Source organism: Cherax quadricarinatus, chromosome 31, assembly GCF_038502225.1.
Source record: "Cherax quadricarinatus isolate ZL_2023a chromosome 31, ASM3850222v1, whole genome shotgun sequence".
Classification (NCBI taxonomy): domain Eukaryota; kingdom Metazoa; phylum Arthropoda; class Malacostraca; order Decapoda; family Parastacidae; genus Cherax; species Cherax quadricarinatus.
In genome coordinates this window covers 27,147,485-27,172,117 of record NC_091322.1, presented here as the reverse complement: position 1 = coordinate 27,172,117, position 24,633 = coordinate 27,147,485, and the positions used below count along the sequence as shown (strand labels likewise).

General features: G+C 43.2%; 1 protein-coding gene across 3 annotated transcripts in view; it reads left to right on the top strand.

Annotated features, from left to right (window-relative positions):
• The window catches only part of RhoGEF3 (Rho guanine nucleotide exchange factor 3), a 548,785-nt gene that overhangs the window by 140,081 nt on the left and 384,071 nt on the right, over positions 1–24,633 (top strand). The window contains exon 2 of one of the 3 annotated variants that reach the window (XM_070090288.1): positions 17,884–22,254. The exons of the other annotated variants lie outside the window; for them this stretch is intronic. Coding sequence (XP_069946389.1) covers positions 18,365–22,254 — 3,890 coding nt within the window. The 5' untranslated portion in view covers positions 17,884–18,364. The remainder of the gene's footprint in view (positions 1–17,883; positions 22,255–24,633) is intronic. 3 annotated transcript variants of the gene reach the window in all.

Here is a 24,633-nt window from a genome sequence, read left to right as displayed (position 1 = left end):
AAGAGGCGAGCTTTGGGGAAAATATCGTTGCTTGTAATACTCTGCTAGCTTGGTTAATATAGGAGGTAAATCATCTTGATACTAGGACTTTTTTTGTGTTAAAATATTGTTGCCTGTAATACTCTGTTGCTTGGTTAATATATAAGGTTAATCTTCTTGATACTAGGGCTTTATTTGTTAAAATATTGTTGTTTTTGTTCTTGTTAATACTGTCAGCTCTTATAGCTCCTCTATTCAGCGCAAATTTTTGACAAATGCAATTAAAACAAGGCTTCCAGAATTGAACAGTACGTACAATGGAGACTCACCAGCGACTCAATTTTGGATGTCCTTGTTCAGTTGCACTGGCAAAAAAATATCGCACTGTATAGACTAGTGTTTATTTTAAGAGAGATGACCCATCAGTAGTTTCTGGAACGAAGTTAAACTCATTATGAGAGCGAGGAAGAATAAACAAAGAGAGAGACTGACAGTCTCAAGTTGACGTTACATGTTATTGTATACGGTGTATTCTTTAGTGTATTTCTCTCGATAGACGCACAGATACGAGTGTATATACTCTGAAGGGAGTCTCTCTCTCTCATATATATTATATATATATATATATATATATATATATATATATATATATATATATATATATATATATATATATATATATATATATATATATATATGGATGGGAAACGTGTGTGTGCGCTTTCTCGCTTGCAAAGTGAAGTTTGCGTTTAATACTTATGAACCGCACATTAAGTTTGTGAAAATAATAATAACAATAATAATAATAATGATAAATTAATAAATATGAGCTTCATGGGAGATAAGATCGCAAATTCATTTAGAATCGATGTTAATAAATGGATTTCAGACACTGAGTTTGCTTTAATAACAAAGAATGGGATTGAAAGCAGTATTTGGGGGTCCGAAAGATGTAGATCTCTCATACACCAGATTATATACACCGAGAGGTGTATGACTTGGTGTATATACCCTCAAAATTTACTTTAATCCATATTTTAGGGATTAAAGTATTCTTTAACTGATGGTGAATAGGTGACATGCAGCCTTAACAATAGGCCATAAACCCAATTAACAAACCAAGTTTCAGTATATGTACACGCATATCAATAGGTACTCCTCTGGGATATACTCATTTTTCGATATATATACACCTGCTGAAGACTGCATATCCACATCTTCAGATATACATCTCTCGGTGAATATACGCTTAGAGATATGCACCATTCGATGTAGATATCCGTCTTGTAAAGTTAAGAGTGTATGGTGGGAATGTACGAGTGTGTGGTAGCTGGTGTGAGGGAGTGTGTGGTGTGTGAGACAGTGGTGGTGACTAGAGGAAGGTTGGGAGGGCATGTAGCGTGTTTAGTGGGGTGTAAGTAGTGCGTTGATCAAGATTTATGCTACCAGGGTAGCGCTCTCAAGATCAGTGATGTCACTATGGTATTCGTTATTGTTTTGTAGTAATGGAAGCCTCGAAGGATGTTTTGTAGTGATGGAAACCACCAAGGCTGTTTTTTTTGTGATGGAAGCCTCGAAGAATGTTTTTTAATGATGGAAGCCTCAGGATATTTTGTAATGATAGAAGCCTCGATGAATATTTTGTAGCGATGGAAGCCTCAAAGGCTGTTTTGTAGTGATGGAAGCCTCGAAGGATGTTTTGTAGGAATGGAAGCCTCGAAGGATGTTCCGTAGTGATAGAAGCCTCAAAGGCTGTTCCGTAGTGATGAAAGCCACAAAGGCGGTTCTGCAGTGATGGAAGTCTCAGTGAATCTTACCCCCTTTTATCAAGAGAATCATCTGCTATTAGCGAGTTGTTCGAGGCGAGAGTCTACCAAACTCAGGACCGGTGCTCCACTGTAGCGTGTTTACAAACTTATGTATCTGTTGAGGTTATCAAGGTACCAAGACGAATCAACACTGTTCCGTTCTAGAGAAAGCAACTTACCACAGAAATTATAATCTAAAGTGTATAGAACTTAGGCTGCTTGGGAAAAAGCGAAATGAGTTCTAGATGAGAATTCGAAGTCTAATTAATAGCTTCTCAACGTTCGCAGGAAAATTAAAAAATAATTGTTAGGCTTGGCATCAAGTGTTATGAGTAACAATTACAGAATTATTACTTGGGCTGAATATTTGGCTAAAATATACGGTCTGAAGTTTTGAGACTGATCGTGGGTTCTATCCCCACCCGTGGTATGGTTTGGCTAGTAAGGTCAAACTTTTTATTATGCGGCGCATTTCTGCTCTTCCCTTGTTGGAGAGCGGACATGATTGTGGGTTAATAGGGGATTTAAAACCTAACGACTACACTAGGATCATTAAGGCTGCACGGTAGCCTTTTCATCACCAGTTCAAAAAGCTTTAATCTCAGATATGGGCATACTGAGATTAATGTACACTGTAAGGGTTTATAAACTGAGATGTTTAGCCCTCCACGTGTATATGCACGGTTGCCCACAATGCACACACACTAAGAGGAATATATGCACCAGAATATATACAATCTTGAACGGACATTAGTGCTATGGAAAGTATAAAGAAAATATTGAGAAAACTGAGGCCCTTCTATTGAGAATCCCTGCTTCGGAGCTACGTTAAAAACTGAACTTGTGAAACATGTGGAATAAAGGAACACTGAAGCGTTCCAGTGAAAGATAGGCACAATTACCAAGGAATGTAAATGTGCATAAAATTTCTTTGATATAATTCACAATAGTAGATTCGTACTTAGGCAGTAGGAAATAGCAAATTTTGTGTTAGTCGTAGATGGGTGTAAGTAGCGTCGTGTGGGTAGATACATGGGCTAGGTATGAGTGGGGATGGTTGATGGTGAGTTGAACTTGCCTAGGATGAGGCAGCAGGCCTACCACAGTGCTTCAGTGTTATTGAAGACAAGGATAAATTGCAGAACCTTTGCATGATATGAAGTTCTACACAGAGCTAAACGTTGCGCCAATAAAAGTTTGTTTTGCAATCTGTGTCTTTTCCTTCTTCGGTGCGTTTCATCCCTCTCCTCTTGCGTGTTCGTAGGATTCCCTGGATTGTGATAGTGTCGCAGTCACGGTCCTTGGATGAGGAACTCTGCATTTGTTTAAATACGGATATTTTCTCATGGAATTTTTTAAGCGTTGTATGAGCCAACGGATTTAGTGTTTTTCATTACTTTTAAAAAATCCTGTGATAATCATTGTTGTATGTGAAAAGACGGTAATCCCCTCCTCAAGGATTGATATATCCTCTGTGGTGCTGTGGTAAAGGGCAGATAAGCAATCGCAACACCGCCAGGCAGTCGGTTGAGTTCCAAGCACTCCGTTAAATTGATATACAGAATTTGTTTCTGAGGCTTTCTACTGTCCCAGCCTTTAGCAATAAAAACTTCCTTTACCCCCGCTCCCACCAACCTTGACTATTACGACCACAACCTCTACTGCCCTCCACACCTCTAGATTTATCCATCCTCCTAGTCATCCAGTTTTGCTCCACCCTAACATAATTTTTAAAGAGGTGGACTGGTAAGCTAGCGGAAGGCCGAGGTCAGATGACCAAGAGCTCCAGTTGGTCATCATATGACTAAGACACGCATCAGGAAACATTTGTCCTGTTTCCTGACAGACCTTTCCTAACCTAACCTCTCTTAATGTCTGAACCACCTCACACCTGTCTTAAAGTCTTTCAGAGCACATAACCAGCGTACTGATCCCGGAGTTCTGTCCCAGATCTCTCTCAAAGCACTGTCTCAGAGTGTAGTAATTGAAATGTTACACCCACATCCGCCTACACTCAGGGTGACATCTGGTTGTGTAGGCGGTGCCGCCAAGTGCCTTCATGTTGGTTCTCTCTCCTCTAGTAGACGTGGTTTTGTGATTGTCATGACGCCGGAAAAATAGTATATTTTACCGTGAAGATTTAATAATAAATTGTCCATTCAATAAGTGCATGAATTCGCAATTACAAAGCAAGGTTCATCAATTAGAGAACTTCTTGCTACATGTAGCCTAGCGTTCTTCACCTCCACATGTTCACTATGCACCCTCAGTTTGTACTGGCTACGTAGAGTTCTCTGAGAGCGAAACTTACCCGTAATAAATATCTCACGTTAGCTAACATAATCATATTGAAAATCATGAGTCAGGGGATTGGACAGGTGCCGTACCTGGGTATAGCCTAGTCGATACTTCCTCACTACCTCAACAGTAAACTACTCGAACGAGAAGCTGGTTGCTTTTGTATCCTAAGTTTCCCTGACGGATATATCGCTTAAGTCTTTCAGGAACTGAAGCGTTGATTTTTCCACTGCAGTTGTACATGGGAAAGACAGATAGCAGAGGGCTTAAAAGTCCACATCGAGGCTATATACAGAGAACCATCTGCTTCTCTCTCTAGATTAAGGATTATGGTGTGTTATGTGAATGAGACGAGGATAGTAGCTGCTAGTGCCATCTTCAATAGATACGTAGCCCCTTCTCCCATTATACATGACGAACGTATGGTATACAGCAAGTTAAGTGACTACGGTGTATTGTCTTCTCCCGCTGCCACAGTTAAGTACCCCTCAAGGGAGGTTCCTTGACGCAGGTGAAGGGCTCATGACCAAGGGAATTGGATCTGTACTCCAATTCCCTGAATTGAGCCCGAATGCCTTCTATCGCCCCCCTCCCCGCAAGGCGCTGTATAATCCCTACGGGTTTAGCCCTCCTCCATGATTATAATAATAATCCCAGTCAGGTAATTTTCTGACTTAGCTGGATTTTCCAGGCAAAGCTTATCTTAATAGTGATAACATTTCCGTGTATTGCGTGTACTGTATGTCGTGAAGGGTGTATGGGATGGTGTATGAAATTAAGCATGAACTGTATGAAGGGTACATGGCAGGGTGTATAACATGAAGGGTGTATGGCACAGAGTGTATGGCAGAGGGGACGAGCGTGCCAGCGAGGGAGTCATGGGTATTGGCTGTGTGTGGGTGATGGGTGCCACCTGCTCCTGTTCTTACTATTTCTGATCCTATTTCCTACCCCAGTTCCTCTTGTTCTCTCACTTCTCAACTCTTGTTACTCTCTCTCTCTCTCTCTCTCTCTCTCTCTCTCTCTCTCTCTCTCTCTCTCTCTCTCTCTCTCTCTCTCTCTCTCTCTCTCTCTCTCTCTCTCTCTCTCTCTCTCCTCCCCCCTTCCCATGTGTATTACCGCACATATTTCAGTGTTAAATACGTATATCGTTACACGTATTTCCGGGCAGGTTGCTGTGTTTTCGCCGTATTATATAACGTGGTAATTTAAAGGTGTATTTTATTAAATGTTATGTATTTTTGAAGGAGTATTATAAAGCATGTTGTATTTTTGAAGGAGTATTATAAAGCATGTTGTATTTTTGAAGGTGTATTATAAAGCATGTTGTATTTTTGAAGGAGTATTATAAAGCATGTTGTATTTTTGAAGGTGTATTATAAAGCATGTTGTATTTTTGAAGGAGTATTATAAAGCATGTTGTATTTTTGAAGGTGTATTATAAAGCATGTTGTATTTTTGAAGGAGTATTATAAAGCATGTTGTATTTTTGAAGGAGTATTATAAAGCATGTTGTATTTTTGAAGGAGTATTATAAAGTGTGTTGTATTTTTGAAGGTGTATTATAAAGCATGTTGTATTTTTGAAGGAGTATTATAAAGCGTGTTGTATTTTTGAAGGTGTATTATAAAGCATGTTGTATTTTTGAAGGAGTATTATAAAGCGTGTTGTATTTTTGAAGGAGTATTATAAAGCATGTTGTATTTTTGAAGGAGTATTATAAAGCATGTTGTATTTTTGAAGGAGTATTATAAAGCATGTTGTATTTTTGAAGGTGTATTATAAAGCATGTTGTATTTTTGAAGGTGTATTATAAAGCATGTTGTATTTTTGAAGGAGTATTATAAAGCATGTTGTATTTTTGAAGGTGTATTATAAAGCATGTTGTATTTTTGAAGGAGTATTATAAAGCATGTTGTATTTTTGAAGGTGTATTATAAAGCATGTTGTATTTTTGAAGGAGTATTATAAAGCATGTTGTATTTTTGAAGGAGTATTATAAAGCGTGTTGTATTTTTGAAGGAGTATTATAAAGCATGTTGTATTTTTGAAGGAGTATTATAAAGCATGTTGTATTTTTGAAGGAGTATTATAAAGCTTGTTGTATTTTTGAAGGAGTATTATAAAGCATGTTGTATTTTTTGAAGGTGTATTATAAAGCATGTTGTATTTTTGAAGGAGTATTATAAAGCATGTTGTATTTTGAAGGTGTATTATAAAGCATGTTGTATTTTTTGAAGGGAGTATTATAAAGCATGTTGTATTTTTTGAAGGAGTATTATAAAGCATGTTGTATTTTTGAAGGTGTATTATAAAGCATGTTGTATTTTTTGAAGGAGTATTATAAAGCATGTTGTATTTTTTGAAGGAGTATTATAAAGCATGTTGTATTTTGAAGGAGTATTATAAAGGTGTTGTATTTTTGAAGGAGTATTATAAAGTGTGTTGTATTTTGAAGGAGTATTATAAAGCATGTTGTATTTTTTGAAGGAGTATTATAAAGCGTGTTGTATTTTTGAAGGTGTATTATAAAGCATGTTGTATTTTTTGAAGGAGTATTATAAAGTGTTAGTATTTTGAAGGAGTATTATAAAGCATGTTGTATTTTTGAAGGAGTATTATAAAGCATGTTGTATTTTTGAAGGAGTATTATAAAGCATGTTGTATTTTGAAGGTGTATTATAAAGCATGTTGTATTTTTGAAGGTGTATTATAAAGCATGTTGTATTTTGAAGGAGTATTATAAAGCATGTTGTATTTTTGAAGGTGTATTATAAAGCATGTTGTATTTTTGAAGGAGTATTATAAAGCATGTTGTATTTTTGAAGGTGTATTATAAAGCATGTTGTATTTTTGAAGGAGTATTATAAAGCATGTTGTATTTTTGAAGGTGTATTATAAAGCATGTTGTATTTTTGAAGGAGTATTATTAAGCATGTTGTATTTTTGAAGGAGTATTATAAAGCATGTTGTATTTTTGAAGGTGTATTATAAAGCATGTTGTATTTTTGAAGGAGTATTATAAAGCATGTTGTATTTTTGAAGGTGTATTATAAAGCATGTTGTATTTTTGAAGGAGTATTATAAAGCATGTTGTATTTTTGAAGGTGTATTATAAAGCATGTTGTATTTTTGAAGGAGTATTATAAAGCATGTTGTATTTTTGAAGGAGTATTATAAAGCATGTTGTATTTTTGAAGGTGTATTATAAAGCATGTTGTATTTTTGAAGGAGTATTATAAAGCATGTTGTATTTTTGAAGGAGTATTATAAAGCATGTTGTATTTTTGAAGGAGTATTATAAAGCGTGTTGTATTTTTGAAGGAGTATTATAAAGTGTGTTGTATTTTTGAAGGAGTATTATAAAGCATGTTGTATTTTTGAAGGAGTATTATAAAGCATGTTGTATTTTTGAAGGAGTATTATAAAGCATGTTGTATTTTTGAAGGAGTATTATAAAGCGTGTTGTATTCTTGGAGGTGTATTTTCTGTGTGGTGTTGTAACAACATTAAGAAGGATGAGTCAAGTTACAGACTGGTCGAGGCAGTGCTGGCTCTTTTGCTCTCTTTTCACTTCACACTCTTCTTTCTTCCTTTCTTCTTATTCTGTTTCTTCACACACACACACACACACACACATATATATATATATATATATATATATATATATATATATATATATATATATATATATATATATATATGCGCGCACACACACACCAAGAGTGTGTTAATATCTGCCATAGTGAGTGGGATTCGAACCCACGGCAAGGCGGCCCTAAAACGAGGGGATTCATTTAGCTACTGCACCATGAAGACTATACCAACACTAATGTAGTGACCACCTTCAAGGCTGAGTGAGGGACTGATTACCTCATCTGTTTACCTTTCATTAGCTCTGTACTAAATTGAAGAGTGCAGCTGATGGGCGAGACGTCTTCAGAATCAAGACAGGTATTGCACATGTGTCTGAGACATTAATCTCCATCACTGCTACCAGCCAGGTGTTGCACGTGTCTGAGACATCAACCTCCAACACTGCTACCAGCCAGGTGTTGCACGTGTCTGAGACATCAACCTCCAACACTGCTACCAGCCAGGTGTTGCACGTGTCCGAGACATCAACCTCCAACACTGCTACCAGCCAGGTGTTGCACGTGTCTGAGACATTAACCTCCATCACTGCTACCAGCCAGGTGTTTCATATGTGTCTGGGACATCAACCTCCAACACTGCTACCAGCTACACACATCGTGAACCACACGAGCTTCAAATTTATTCATGAAAATGTGACCCATATGGGTTTAGTGCCGGTAATAAGAAAAATAAAAATAATAATAATAACGATAATAAAAATAATAATTGTGTGGATTGCACATTGTGTAGATTAGCTATATTTTTGGACAACGTTTATATCTGTTAAGCTCAAAATGTCACCAAACTTGGTCAGCGAAGCTTATCTCTTCAGCACTTGTGGGTAGCGTGCCACTTAGTGCCAGACACTTGATCTTCCTGTGTACTGCCACTTAGTGCCAGACACTTGATCTTCCTGTGTACTGCCACTTAGTGCCAGACACTTGATCTTCCTGTATACTGCCACTTAGTGCCAGACACGATCTTCCTGTGTACTGCCACTTAGTGCCTGACACTTGATCTTCTTGTATACTGCCACTTAGTGCCAGACACTTGATCTTCCTGTATACATCCATTTAGTGCCAAAGGAATTCTGCCATACTGTGACAAGACAGAATATATAAAATAAGCTTCTGTTGACTACGTTTTTGCTCGTGAAATCGCTTATTCAAGTTATGTAGCGTTGAACCTGGGATAACCCAGTCATGTCTAAGGTTGGTTAAGTCGGTATGAAACATGTATACTACACGAGGGTCGTTGAGACTGCGTGTCACCTGTACACCAGCGACTACTATAATCCCAGAAGTGGGGGATTTAAGTAAACTTTCGGTGTATGCGTGTTTGCACCGAGACATATACATCTCTCAGTTTACATTCCATTCGTGATGTAGTGGGTTAGAAACCCGACAAGTTGAATGAGACACTTGTACGATATTTGGAAACTGTTGCACACGTGTCTTACCAACTTTTCGATATTATATACCATTATCGTATTTATGCGATAAATATTACTGTGGGAATAACGTGTTAAGAGGCAAGGTGACGCTGTAGGGGAGTGCTGTTATTAGACAGCCTCTGCTGTATGCACTCTTCTTGCCATGTGTTTTCCTTGGCTTATCTCTCATTTCCTCTTGTGTTTTACTCCTCTCGTCTTTTCATTTCCATTCTTTTTGTTCAGTCCTTGAGAATAAGAAGGGCAGACGCTCTAGAGAGTCAATCTCTCTCTCTCTCTCTCTCTCTCTCTCTCTCTCTCTCTCTCTCTCTCTCTCTCTCTCTCTCTCTCTCTCTCTCTCTCTCTCTCTCTCTCTCTCTCTCTCTCTCTTTCAGCCAGTCCAGTGATCCACATTAGATGGGATGTCTTCTAGCACCTCCTTTCTGTGAATAAATGTTAGTCTTATGTGTCAGCACTTCCCTCCACGGCCTATATAGCAAGATATCCATATCTGTGTATTTCAGAACTGTCTTCCTAACTCCCTCAGTGTTGTAACACACCTCCCCATGTCTTCATAACTCCTTCGGTGTTGTAACACACTTCCCCATGTCTTACTAACTCCCTCAGTGTTGTAACACACCTCCCCATGTCTTCATAACTCCTTCGGTGTTGTAACACACTTCCCCATGTCTTACTAACTCCCTCAGTGTTGTAACACACCTCCCCATGTCTTCCTAACTCCTTCGGCGTTGTAACACACCTCCCCATGTCTTACTAACTCCCTCAGTGTTTTAACACACCTCCCCATGTCTTACTAACTCCCTCAGTGTTGTAACACACCTCCCCATGTCTTCCTAACTCCTTCGGTGTTTTAACACACCTCCCCATGTCTTACTAACTCCCTCAGTGTTGTAACACACCTCCCCATGTCTTCCTAACTCCTTCGGCGTTGTAACACACCTCCCCATGTCTTACTAACTCCCTCAGTGTTTTAACACACCTCCCCATGTCTTACTAACTCCCTCAGTGTTGTAACACACCTCCCCATGTCTTCCTAACTCCTTCGGCGTTGTAACACACCTCCCCATGTCTTACTAACTCCCTCAGTGTTTTAACACACCTCCCCATGTCTTACTAACTCCCTCAGTGTTGTAACACACCTCCCCATGTCTTCCTAACTCCTTCGGCGTTGTAACACACTTCCCCATGTCTTACTAACTCCCTCAGTGTTGTAACACACCTCCCCATGTCTTCCTAACTCCCTCAGAGTTGTAACACACCTCCCCATGTCTTACTAACTCCCTCAGTGTTGTAACACACCTCCCCATGTCTTCCTAACTCCCTCAGAGTTGTAACACACTTCCCCATGTCTTACTAACTCCCTCAGAGTTGTAACACACCTCCCCATGCCTTACTAACTCCCTCAGTGTTGTAACACACCTCCCCATGCCTTACTAACTCCCTCAGTGTTGTAACACACCTCCCCATGTCTTACTAACTCCCTCAGAGTTGTAACACACTTCCCCATGTCTTACTAACTCCCTCAGAGTTGTAACACACCTCCCCATGTCTTACTAACTCCCTCAGAGTTGTAACACACTTCCCCATGTCTTACTAACTCCCTCAGAGTTGTAACACACCTCCCCATGTCTTACTAACTCCCTCAGAGTTGTAACACACTTCCCCATGTCTTACTAACTCCCTCAGAGTTGTAACACACTTCCCCATGTCTTACTAACTCCCTCAGAGTTGTAACACACCTCCCCATGTCTTACTAACTCCCTCAGAGTTGTAACACACTTCCCCATGTCTTACTAACTCCCTCAGAGTTGTAATACACCTCGCCATGTCTTACTAACTCCCTCAGAGTTGTAACACACTTCCCCATGTCTTACTAACTCCCTCAGAGTTGTAATACACCTCGCCATGTCTTACTAACTCCCTCAGAGTTGTAACACACTTCCCCATGTCTTACTAACTCCCTCAGTGTTGTAACACACCTCCCCATGTCTTCCTAACTCCTTCGGTGTTTTAACACACCTCCCCATGTCTTACTAACTCCCTCAGTGTTGTAACACACCTCCCCATGTCTTACTAACTCCCTCAGAGTTGTAACACACCTCCCCATGTCTTACTAACTCCCTCAGTGTTGTAACACACCTCCCCATGTCTTCCTAACTCCCTCAGAGTTGTAACACACTTCCCCATGTCTTACTAACTCCCTCAGAGTTGTAACACACCTCCCCATGTCTTACTAACTCCCTCAGAGTTGTAACACACCTCCCCATGTCTTACTAACTCCCTCAGTGTTGTAACACACCTCCCCATGTCTTACTAACTCCCTCAGTGTTGTAACACACCTCCCCATGTCTTACTAACTCCCTCAGTGTTGTAACACACCTCCCCATGTCTTCCTAACTCCTTCGGTGTTTTAACACACCTCCCCATGTCTTACTAACTCCCTCAGTGTTGTAACACACCTCCCCATGTCTTCCTAACTCCTTCGGTGTTTTAACACACCTCCCCATGTCTTACTAACTCCCTCAGTGTTGTAACACACCTCCCCATGTCTTACTAACTCCCTCAGAGTTTTAACACACCTTCCCATGTCTTACTACTCCCTCAGAGTTGTAACACACCTCCCCATGTCTTACTAACTCCCTCAGAGTTGTAACACACCTCCCCATGCCTTACTAACTCCCTCAGAGTTGTAATACACCTCCCCATGTCTAACTAACTCCCTCAGAGTTGTAACACACTTCCCCATGTCTTACTAACTCCCTCAGTGTTGTAACACACCTCCCCATGCCTTACTAACTCCCTCAGAGTTGTAATACACCTCCCCATGTCTTACTAACTCCCTCAGTGTTGTAACACACCTCCCCATGCCTTACTAACTCCCTCAGTGTTGTAACACACCTCCCCATGCCTTACTAACTCCCTCAGTGTTGTAACACACCTCCCCATGTCTTACTAACTCCCTCAGAGTTGTAACACACCTCCCCATGTCTTACTAACTCCCTCAGTGTTGTAACACACCTCCCCATGCCTTACTAACTCCCTCAGTGTTGTAATACACCTCCCCATGCCTTACTAACTCCCTCAGAGTTGTAACACACCTCCCCATGTCTTACTAACTCCCTCAGTGTTGTAACACACCTCCCCATGTCTTACTAACTCCCTCAGTGTTGTAACACGCCTCCCCATGTTCTAGTATCTCCCTCAGAGTTGCTACCCTTCTTCCTTCAAGAAGTGGGAGGGAGAGTTTGAGTTGCTTCGACGTCTCTAAAATATTCTTGATCCGAGGAGTTGAAGGTAGCCACCCCTTCCACGAATTAAACCTGATTATCTCCTGTTCCACGGGTTCTTTTCCCGTGGTTGTGATAACTTAGATCTTCCTAGCTTGGCTGGCAGGTGTGACAGACACACACACACACACACACACACACACACACACACACACACACACACACACACACACACACACACACACACACACACACACACACGCAGTTCAGACATTGAGGACATCACTTATGAGAGGCCCCTTGGGACAGGCCAAACTATAAAAGGGGGGACTACACAGGTATGAGAAACTTCCTGCAGGAGGTTCAGTGGGACAGAGAAATGGTAGGAAAATCAGTAAACGAGATGATGGAATATGTGGCAACAAAGTGCAAGGAGGCAGAGGAAAATTTTGTTCCCAAGGGAAACGGAAATAATAGGAAGACCAAAACGAGTCCTTGGTTTACCCGAAGGTGTAGGGAGGCAAAAACTAAGTGCAACAGAGAATGGAAAAGGTACAGGAGGCATAGGACCCAGGAAAACAAGGAGACGAGTATGCACAGATAAGGAGGGAGGCCCAGCGACAGTATGAAAACGACATAGCATCGAAAGTCAAATCTGACCCGAAACTGCTGTATAGCCACATTAGGAGGAAGACAACAGTCAAGGACCAGGTGATAAGGCTGAGGAAAGAAGGTGGAGAACTCACAAGAAACGATCAAGAGGTATGTGAGGATCTAAACAAGAGATTTAAGGAAGTATTTACAGTAGAGACAGGAAGGACTCTGTGGGGACAGACCAGACGGGGACACCAGCAAGGAATACACCAACAAGTGTTGGACGACATACATACAGATGAGGAGGAGGTGAAGAAACTGCTAAGGGACATCGATACCTCAAAGGCAATGGGACCAGACAACATCTCCCCGTGGGTCCTTAGAGAGGGAGCAGATATGTTGTGCGTGCCACTTACCACAATCTTCAACACATACCTGGAAACTGGGCAACTACCTGAGGTATGGAAGACGGCAAATGTAGTTCCCATTTTTAAAAAAGGAGACAGAAAAGAGGCACTAAACTATAGACCTGTGTCATTGACGTGTATAGTATGCAAAATTATGGAGAAGATTATCAGGAGGAGAGTGGTGGAGCACCTGGAACGGAACAGGAGTATAAATGCCAACCAGCACGGATTCACGGAAGGCAAATCCTGTGTCACAAACCTTCTGGAGTTTTATGATAAAATAACAGAAGTAAGAAAAGAGAGAGAGGGGTGGGTTGATTGCATCTTCTTGGACTGCAAGAAGGCCTTTGACACAGTTCCTCACAAGAGATTAGTGCAGAAGCTAGAGCATCAGGCGCATATAACAGGAAGGGCACTGCAATGGATCAGAGAATACCTGACAGGGAGGCAACAACGAGTCATGGTACGTAATGATGTATCACAGTGGGCACCTGTGACGAGCGGGGTCCCACAGGGGTCGGTCCTAGGACCAGTGCTATTTTTGGTATATGTGAACGACATGACGGAAGGGTTAGACTCAGAAGTGTCCCTGTTTGCAGATGATGTGAAGTTAATGAGGAGAATTAAATCTGATGAGGACCAGGCAGGACTTCAAAGAGACCTGGACAGACTGGACACCTGGTCCAGCAAATGGCTTCTCGAATTTAATCCTGCCAAATGCAAAGTCATGAAGATGGGGGAGGGGCACAGAAGACCACAGACAGAGTATAGGCTAGGTGGCCAAAGACTGCAAACCTCACTCAAGGAGAAAGATCTGGGGGTGAGTATAACACCTAGCATGTCTCCGGAAGCACACATCAATCAGATAACTGCTGCAGCATATGGGCGCCTGGCAAACCTGAGAACAGCATTCCGATACCTTAGTAAGGAATCATTCAAGACACTGTACACCGTGTATGTCAGGCCCATACTGGAGTATGCAGCACCTGTTTGGAACCCGCACTTGATAAAGCACGTCAAGAAACTAGAGAAAGTACAAAGGTTTGCGACAAGGTTAGTTCCAGAGCTAAGGGGAATGTCCTATGAGGAAAGATTAAGGGAAATCGGCCTGATCACACTGGAGGACAGGAGGGTCAGGGGAGACATGATAACGACATATAAAATACTGCGTGGAATAGACAAGGTGGACAAAGACAGGATGTTCCAGGGAGGGGACACAGAAACAAGAGGCCACAATTGGAAGTTGAAGACACAAATGAGTCAGAGAGATAGTAGGAAGTATTTCTTCAGTCATAGAGTTGTAAGGCAGTGGAATAGCCTAGAAAATGACGTAGTGGAGGCAGGAACCATACACAGTTTTAAGACGAGGTTTGATAAAGCTCATGGAGCGGGGAGAGAGAGGGCCCAGTAGCAACCGGTGAAGAGGCGGGGCCAGGAGCTAGGACTCGACCCCTGCAACCACAAATAGGTGAGTACACACACACACACACACACACACACATGCGCGCGCGCGCACACACACACACACACACAATGTAGCTTCAAGAAACTTTGAACTTTGTCAGGGTAAAGATTTATTCTGTATCTTTGTTCCTTTACCAGTTTTGGTCGAAAGAATCTGTCTCTCTCTCTCTCTCTCTCTCTATATATATATATATATATATATATATATATATATATATATATATATATATATATATATATATATATATATATATATATATATATATATAACGTAAATAACAACAGTCCTCGGCAGACAGCCTCGCTGACGACTTTCAAATCCTCTGCTGTCTGTCTTTTCCATTTTCCATGTATTCTAATGTAATCTCCTTCCTCCCTTTCATTTTCCCTCTTCCCCTTCCTTCCTTCCTTTCTCCCTCTTCCCCTTCCTTCCTTTCTCCCTCCTTTCCTCACTTCCTTGCCTTTCCTTCCCACCTTCCTCTCTTCTCCTTCTCTCCTCTCCCTCCCTATTCCATCGCTCCCTCTCTACTTTCCTCCCTACCTAACTACATCCCTCTCTCCTCCCTACCTTCCTCTTTCCTCTCTCCATCCTCCCTCTTAGCTCCTTCCTCCCTCCTTCCCTACTCTCCTCCCTCCCTCTTAAGTGTAATAAAAGTTAACACTTCCTGGAATAAAGTGTAAATCTTACACTTCGAAATCATAATAATAATATCATTAAGCAAATGATCATTATCAACTTACATTATTTTTCTAAGATCCAATAATAACCACAAAAAATATATTACATTTTTATTTATTTTTTAAATATGGTTTGTGAAGTTGCGTCATGACTTGAGATCCTTCATTATTGTGTTTTATAAGTGGGAAGAAGAGGAGGAAATCTGGTGTAATTACTTTGATTACGTAATTAGGAAAACATCCAATATTTTGTGACCTTGTGAGGTGTTGGGTGGGGGTGAGGTGTTGTTCAGGTAGGGGTGTTGGTGGGGTGTTGGGTGGGGGTGAGGGTGTTGTTCTGGTAGGGGTGTTGGTGGGGTGTTGGGTGGGGGTGAGGGTGTTGTTCAGGTAGGGGTGTTGGTGGGAATGGTAATGGTGAGGGTAGAGGTAGTGGTGTGGCTGGTGGTTGAAAGTGTTGTGGTAGTGGGAATGGTGGTGGTGGTGGTGGCAGTAGATGGTAAAGACAAGAAGGTACTAGAGTGCTCACACTGAGGCTGTCTGCTGAGAACTATCAACTTCTCTCTAGATTAAGCCCCTCAAGGAAGGTTCCTTGATGTTGGTGAGGGGCTTTTGATTTAGGGAATTGGATCTGTGCTCCAGTTCCCCGAATTAAGCCTGAATGCCTTCCACATCCCCCCCCCCAGGCGCTGTATAATCCTCCGGGTTTAGCGCTTCCCCCTTGATTATAATAATAATAATCTCTAGATTAAGAACTCATGTATTATCTAGGTGTGAGTCACGGAAGAGTAGTGATAGTGTGATCCGTCGGGGCTGTTTTTTAATATCCTTATTTGCTGGGGTAAATACAAGACTTTTGCAAACAGTCTGCATTGATTGAATCGAAAAAAATCTAAATGCGGTAGGAAAACGTTGAAAAACTTCTTTTTGATTATAATAATAATGAAAAACTAACGTTTTATAAGAGTCATTTTGTAGGCCATCTCTAGCACGCATCCTTTGGGAATCCCGAAGACCATGATGGGGGTCTCTGACCTGGCCCTGGGATCTTACGTGACCCCTGACCTGCCCTTGGGCCCGGGGCAGGAAATAGTGGGAATTAGGGCTGTGGGACATGTAGGCTTCATTTTATGTTGTGTTTCATATCACTACGTTTGTTTTTCTTGACACCAATGGAATCCTGCCAGTGTTGCTGCTGGGGGGGGTGTAAGGTTGTTTGCCTCGCCTGCTAAGTCATTGTTGCAGCAACAGTAGAAGTAGTAGTAACAGCAGCAATAGCAGCAGCAACAGTAATAGCAACAGTGGCGATACCATCAGCAACAGTAATTTAATAGCAGCAAACAGGAGCAGAATCGGTGGCAAGCGCAACAGTAGCAATAGCAGCAGTATGAGGCACAGCAATAACAGCAATAACAAAGCAGCATTAACAGAAGCAATAGCAGCATTAGTAGAAGTAATACCAGCAACAACAGAATCAGCATCAGTAACAGCAACAGTAATAGCAGCAGCAACAGAAGCAGGGTCAGTAACAGCAGCAACAACAGAAGAGCATCAATAACAGAAGCAGCGTCAGTAACAGCAGCAGTAATAGCAACAACAACAGAAGAGCATCATTAACAGCAGCAGCAACAGAAGCAGCATCAGTAACAGCAACAGCAGAAGCAGCATCAGTAACAGCAGCAGCAACAACAGAAGCAGCATTAGTAACAGCAGCAGCAACAACAGAAGCAGCATTAGTAACAGCAGCAGTAACAACAGAAGCAGCATTAGTAACAGCAGCAGCAACAACAGAAGCAGCATTAGTAGCAGCAGCAGCAACAACAGAAGCAGAATCAGTAACAACAGCAGCAACAACATACTGTGTCAGGTCTCCTGACGGGGAGGCTTCAGGTGGGTGTGGTGTCAGCCAGCGTGTGGTGGGTTACGTCGTCAAGTCTCCTGACGTGGAGGCTTCAGGTGGGTGTGGTGTCAGCCAGCGTGTGGTGGGTTACGTCGTCAAGTCTCCTGACGTGGAGGCTTCAGGTGGGTGTGGTGTCAGCCAGCGTGTGGTGTCAGCCAGCGTGTGATGTCAGCCAGCGTGTGGTGGGTTACGTCGTCAAGTCTCCTGACGTGGAGGCTTCAGGTGGGTGTGGTGTCAGCCAGCGTGTGGTGGGTTACGTCGTCAAGTCTCCTGACGTGGAGGCTTCAGGTGGACGTTGCAGTTGTTATTTTGTTTTCATTTGCTTTTCTTTCTAGTTAACTTTTAATTAGGCGAATGTCAAGTGTTACTTTTATGTTTTGTGTATCTCTAATAACGTGATAAATATGTCTTCCTTGCCACTCACTGTCAGTGTTAATGATTTTAGGATTAATGCTGAATCACCAGTCTTGCCCCGAGGATGCAATCAGCAGTGAAGGACACTTTACAGGAAAAAAAAAGTGGATTGATCGTGTCACATCCTGTGACTCTCAAGACACTTAGACTGAACAGTTAATGTGGAACGTACGTAGTTGTTCACCACTGAAGCCACTCCCTGGAGAACCTAATTTATTGGAAACTTTAGTTGTTTAAAACTTTGAAAAACGTAATTGGAAGCTTGAAAAAAAAGTTTTAGTGGATCAGCGTTAAGTGATTTTTTTTATTTATTTATTAAATTTTGAATTTACAGTGAATTCGTAAGTCAATGGAACTGACATATGAACGTAAATAGGACGGATTTAGTGTTAGTTTGTGGAGATATTGAAGAACGGAAGAAACTGCTCGTTGCAGTGTGTAGGAACGTTGCTATGTCGAGATTTGAGGACGAAAACGGAACAGCTTTGAAGCCATGATACGGTCACCCTTCAATGGTTAGGGAGGAAGTATTGAGGCACGTGGTGGTGGTGTTGTTGAACCACTACCGCCAGAGAGGGCTGGTGACGGTGACGGAGGTGAGGCTGGCCATGACCTGCCTTCTGGCCCTCGGTCTCTTCGACGACAGCACCCATACCCAGCACTTGATCCTTCAGGAACCTGACGATAATGCCAGCCACCTCCCTTCTGAGAATCTGGGGCAACGAGAATCTGCATCACATCAGCAGGAGCAGGACATGGAAAGACGCGTGGAGCAACAGCAGCCAGAGAACCTGGACCAGCCTGACATGTGGGTCCCAGACCAGCAGGGACCCACGTACTTGCAGCAGCAGGAATCTGGGGACCTGCAGCAGCAGGAATCTGGGGACCTGCAGCAGCACGAATCTCAGAACCTGCAGCAGCAGGAACCGAAGTACCTGCAGCAGCGGGAACCCAAGTACCTGCAGCAGCAGGAATCCGAGTACCTACAGCAGCAGGAATCCAAGGACCTGCAGCAGCAGGAACCCGAGTACCTGCAGTGGCAGGAACCCGAGGACCTGGACCATCAGGAACGAGCAGACCTGAACGACCAGGAACTCCTGCACCTGATAAACAAGCAGGATCCAGAAGATCAATACCAGCAGGGTACGGACGACCTGTACCAGCAGGTCATGAGCGACGAATTCAGTCATGAGGAAAAACTGACGAAAGACCTGGATCAGCAGGACATGAGAAACCTGGACCAGCAAGAGCCGGAGGACTTCTGGCACCAGGACCTGGAGTGCCAGGACTCCGGGAACCTGGACTTGGAGCATAAGGACTCTGAGGATCACCTTCATCAGTATCCTGATGACCTGAAGAAAGAAAACATCTATCTTTCCTCTAACCAATACATGCATGAGTCTTCCGTTTCTGATACCGAAGAACTGACGGAGGAAGTGGAAGATGACTTCGAAGAGGGGGAAGAGGAAGAGGAGGAGAGTTACAGAACTGCCCAAGAAAATTGGACAGGGAGTGATACTTGTGGGGATGATGATGATAGCGTGGAAGAACAATTAGAGGTGAGTATCGTTTATGAAGAGGAAGAGGAAGATAGTGGGGAAGAGAACGATGATAATGTGAGCAGCGAGGAGCGCTTGGTTATTGATGACGATAGTGAAGAAAGCGAGACACGGGAAGCTGGAGCCATGAAAACAGATGGCAACTTGCTTGAAGAAGGTCTTGAAAGTAAATTCGAGCCCGAGCGTGGCAAGGGAGATAGCGATCATTCAGTCACTCCTACGATAGAGGAATATGATAGAGAATGGAAAAGCGAAAGAAAACGGAGTATGGACCCAGCAGGGGAACTATTGTGCGATGAGGAAGGTAACTGGGAAAACCTGAACATTATTGACTTTAGAGAAGATGTTTTTCATAGTACATTTTATGATGAATCGATGTTGGGCGATTATAATGATGCTATTGACAGGGAAAGAACAGTTCACCCTCGAGAAGTACCTAGTGAAATTAGGAATGTGAAATGTGATTATAGTGATGAAAAAGAGAATCAGTCGCTAGTAGTGTGTGCTGTTGACTGTACACACAATGTTGAAGCTGAAGTTGGAAATGATATTAGAACAAAATCTGAAAGTGATTCATTTTTCGAAGCCTGGGAGAGTGAGCATGATAGCCACAAAAGAAGGGAAGGAGGATGCAGTGATAAAACAGAGAAAGAGGGATTAAAACAAACTACTTTGACTACGACAGTGGAAATGAAGAGTGACGAGGTAGTGGTTCCAGGTAGCAAGTGGGTCCTGGACGTCCCACCGCCTCTTCCAGGCCCCAGATGTACTTGTGAGACACAAGGGACACCTCCATGGAAGCTGGCTTCTCCTCCACCTGCGGCCCTCGAGTACGTATCTAAGAGACCTCCTTCATTTACTGGGATACCTGGTTCCTTTACCGAGTTAACCGAATCGTTCACCGGGTTACCAGAGTCGTTTACAGGGATACTAGAATCGTTAGCCGAGTTATCCGAGTCGGTTATTGGATTACTTGAGTCTGAGTCTGGGTTACCTGAGCCTCTTTCGGGAGTACCCGAGTCTGTTAAAGGGATATGCGAGTCTGTTCCTGGGTTAATGGATGCTCTACCTGCACTACACGAGTGTGGGTTACCGGATACTGCCGCAGACGTACTCGAGTCCGCTCCTGCGCAACATGATCCTGCAAGTCAGCCACCCGAACCTGCAGCAGCAGCTGTCACCATCAACGTCACTTCAGCCGACCAGCAGGTGGTGACAGTTGAACGTGGCCGGCTCCGAAGTGCTGACATCACCTCCGAAGTAGTACTGAGGCAAGGAGAAGAGGTTGCTGATCGTAAGGATGTTTTACTTCGAAGTAGCAAAGAAAACTGTTCTCACAGGGACTGTCTTTATAAGGCGAGAGAGTGTTTTCGGAATAGAGGAGACACCAATGAAGGAGCGAGACAAAGTGATGTAATTTCGTCTCCCGAGGAACCTGCCGCAGTAATGAGATCAAACTCGAAATACATGAAGGACAAGCGGCGGATTTTTCGATCATGGAGTTTCTTTGGTGCAAAATCTTCCCCGGATGACTTTACAAAGTCACTATGTGCATCTCCTACCTCATCGTCTACTAACTCCTCGACATCGTCAATGTCCTCGCCGTTATGTAGTACAGACACTTTCACTACATTCTCCACTCCGAGACGCTGGTCTCGCCTTGTAGAGGAGAAGAGGAGGAGCCTCCAGTCTTCCATCTTCCCAGAAGCTTTCTCTTTTCTGTCCGTCAGCGGGAAATTATCCTCTAGGGTGAATTCTGAGCCCAACGTGACGCCGAAGAAGTGCAATAGGAGTCACGAGCAAGTCACTGCTAGCCCACAGAAGCTGTCGAAGAACTTCGAGAAACGTAAATCCGTCGCATCTTGTATCTTCTCCGAGACGGTGAACGAAGACTTCACACCATACGTCTTGGCCGATACAAGACCCACTTATAATACTGCGTCTAGGTTCAAAGCTGGAAACCCTGAACCGCCGAAGAGAAGACCGGATTTGAAGCTTAGGAAATTTTCCTTGAATGGGAATATACAGGAAAGGCGTGAGAGTGCTGTAAGGGATTCTTGTCTAGCAAGATTGGAGAGTGCATCTTCCGAGTCGAAAATCACAAACTTAGCAGCACAGTTAACGAAATGTAACTTCCAGCCGGCGGGATTAGAACCACGAGTGAGAAAGCATTTACCACGTCGTGTGAGACCCAAGTCTTTAATCATAATCCCCGAGTTACAAGTGGAAAAAAGTAAACGAAATGTGAAAAGTGATGGAAAAGTCACGAGACCTGAAGCAGCAATGTTGAGAAAGTCAGAGTCACTATCTCTCTCCAAGGGTGTCAGGATCTCCACAAGGGACCAGAAAGTGACTCCTCATCAAACGTCACAGATCAGTAGTGAGTCTAGGAGTCAGAGTCATGATAACCTCACCATGAGGGATCCTGTGGATGGACCTGACTATATGCGTTGTCATAGGGACACCTGGGACGAACCTGACTCCATGCACCGCCAGAAAGATCCCGTGGACTGGCGCAACTACTTGCGCCTCCAGAGTGAGTCCTCTCTCTTTGAGAGTCACAACTCTGCCTTCAGAACACCAGGACTGGCTCTAAGAGAACGCAGAAAGAGCTCACGGTCTTGGTCATATTGTACCAGGATGGTGACGGGACCGACGGGGAAAGGCAGGGAAGCATGCCTGACGGAGGGAAGTCCCCGTAAGTCAGAAAAAAAGGCCCTGCGCACCTTCAGAGCACGCACCCTCTTTCCCAGAGAGACTACGCCATACACCATCGATGCTCTCAGGCCATGTAAACTGTTCTCCAGAGACGGGACGCCAGGAATCATCGACACTTCTACCTGGTAAGTAACATCGTGGATTTTTGTTATCTGTAGCCTTTTCAAAGGGGGGGAAGGGATGTAGAGTGCCTTGATCTAAGGAATTGTAACTACCTGCCTCTTTCTTAGATCAGGACTGATTTACACCTCTCCCTATTCAGCACCTGAGCTCAGTGTTCAGGCGTTGCTTGAACCTTGAGTTTAGCGCTTCTCCTTGATTTTATTACTAGTAATGTTGAGTAAAACACATGTGCAACAGTTAGCTTTATTTCTGAAACGTTTCGCCTATACAGGAGGATTCTTCAGTCGAATACAGAGGTGACTAAATCAAGAGACAGCAGAGGCAGTGGAGAGGTAAAGATGTAGTCACTTCATCAGCCTTGAAGAAGCCTACTATGTAGGCGAAACGTTTCAGAATGAAGATGCTTATGTTGCACTCGTCTCGCTCATTTACTTGTCTGTACTTTATACACTTAATATAACGAATATCAATGTTGATGTGTTTACCCTTTCTTCTGCCCTGTTCCCTTCCTTCTTTCCTTCCTTCTTTCCTTCCTTCCATTTCTTCTGACGTTAGGTCGCCTCTTCACGTTGGTGGTGGTAGGATTCCAAGGACGGTGCTGTTTGACTATTGTCTTCCAGACATTGTCCTTGAACTGTGGGTGACAGTTGTCTTCCAGATACCGTCCTTGAACTGTAGGTGACAGTTGTCTTCCAGATACCGTCCTTGAACTGTGGGTGACAGTTGTCTTCCAGATACCGTCCTTGAACTGTGGGTGACAGTTGTCTCCCAGATACCGTCCTTGAACTGTGGGTGACAGTTGTCTTCCAGATACCGTCCTTGAACTGTGGGTGACAGTTGTCTCCCAGATACCGGACTTGAACTGTGGGTGACAGTTGTCTTCCAGATACCGTCCTTGAACTGTGGGTGACAGTTGTCTTCCAGATACCGTCCTTGAACTGTGGGTGACAGTTGTCTTCCAGATACCGTCCTTGAACTGTGGGTGACAGTTGTCTTCCAGATACCGTCCTTGAACTGTGGGTGACAGTTGTCTTCCAGATACCGTCCTTGAACTGTGGGTGACAGTTGTCTCCCAGATACCGTCCTTGAACTGTGGGTGACAGTTGTCTTCCAGATACCGTCCTTGAACTGTGGGTGACAGTTGTCTCCCAGATACCGTCCTTGAACTGTGGGTGACAGTTGTCTTCCAGATACCCTCCTTGAACTGTGGGTGACAGTTGTCTTCCAGATACCGTCCTTGAACTGTGGGTGACAGTTGTCTTCCAGATACCGTCCTTGAACTGTGGGTGACAGTTGTCTTCCAGATACCGTCCTTGAACTGTGGGTGACAGTTGTCTTCCAGATACCGTCCTTGAACTGTGGGTGACAGTTGTCTCCCAGATACCGTCCTTGAACTGTGGGTGACAGTTGTCTCCCAGATACCGTCCTTGAACTGTGGGTGACAGTTGTTTTCCAGATACCGTCCGTGGACTCAATACAACGCAGCTTCAAGAGTCAGCATGACAAGGTCCAAGAGATAAAGAAAAGGTGCAAAGAAAGATTAAGATCCCTTAAACTAATCTTACGTCCTTATGCTGGTTAAAGTAGTCTTGCAAGTGGGGGTCAGGAGCTGAGTCTCAATCCCCCGCAAACAAGAGATGAGTGTGAGTATTAACCCTGAGAACACTGAGAATTTCAGCCTGTCACTTGCCGTCACATGTAGCACTCGACTTTCTGTCTATCTGTGCCTCACTGATAGAAACATATCTTTCTCTTTTTATCGCAAACTCTGATAGAGCCAAGTAGAGCTTTTCCCCTCTTAAGACTCTCCAGCTCTGTTTTATCTCTCACTTTCAAATAGCAATAGCCAGAGTGCATTACGTTTGCTGTTGGTAACTGCAGTACTGCAAGATCTTGTCCATGACAGTGAATGTCTGGCCCATGACAGTGAAGATCTGGTTCATGATACTAGTGAGGAGTTCAGAAGCTCCCTTGATGTGTCTTATCGTGTAACTGTGCATGTGTTTTAGTTTAAGCGTTTGGGAGTGCATCTTGGTAAAAGTGTCTGGTGGATGTGTGAATGTTTGGTGTAGCCTGAGCATAGGTGGATCGTGGTAGTGGATTTGAGAGGTGGCTGGATTTGAGTGGATTTGCATTATTAGGGTTATCAAAAGCTTATTCCTTGGGTGGGTTGGGCGAATATTTTTTAGTGGGTTTGGTTTTGACAAGGCCCATCTTATGTTCTTATGAATCATGGTGGTGGATCACCCGAGGCAGAGGAACCACAACCAAGCCACCGTCAGCTCGGCATTTCCTTCTGAGGTGTTTCCTGCTATTGTCAGGGGTCACCGGATGTCTTCTTGGTATCCTCTTTTTTAACACCCTCCCTCCATCTTACGACG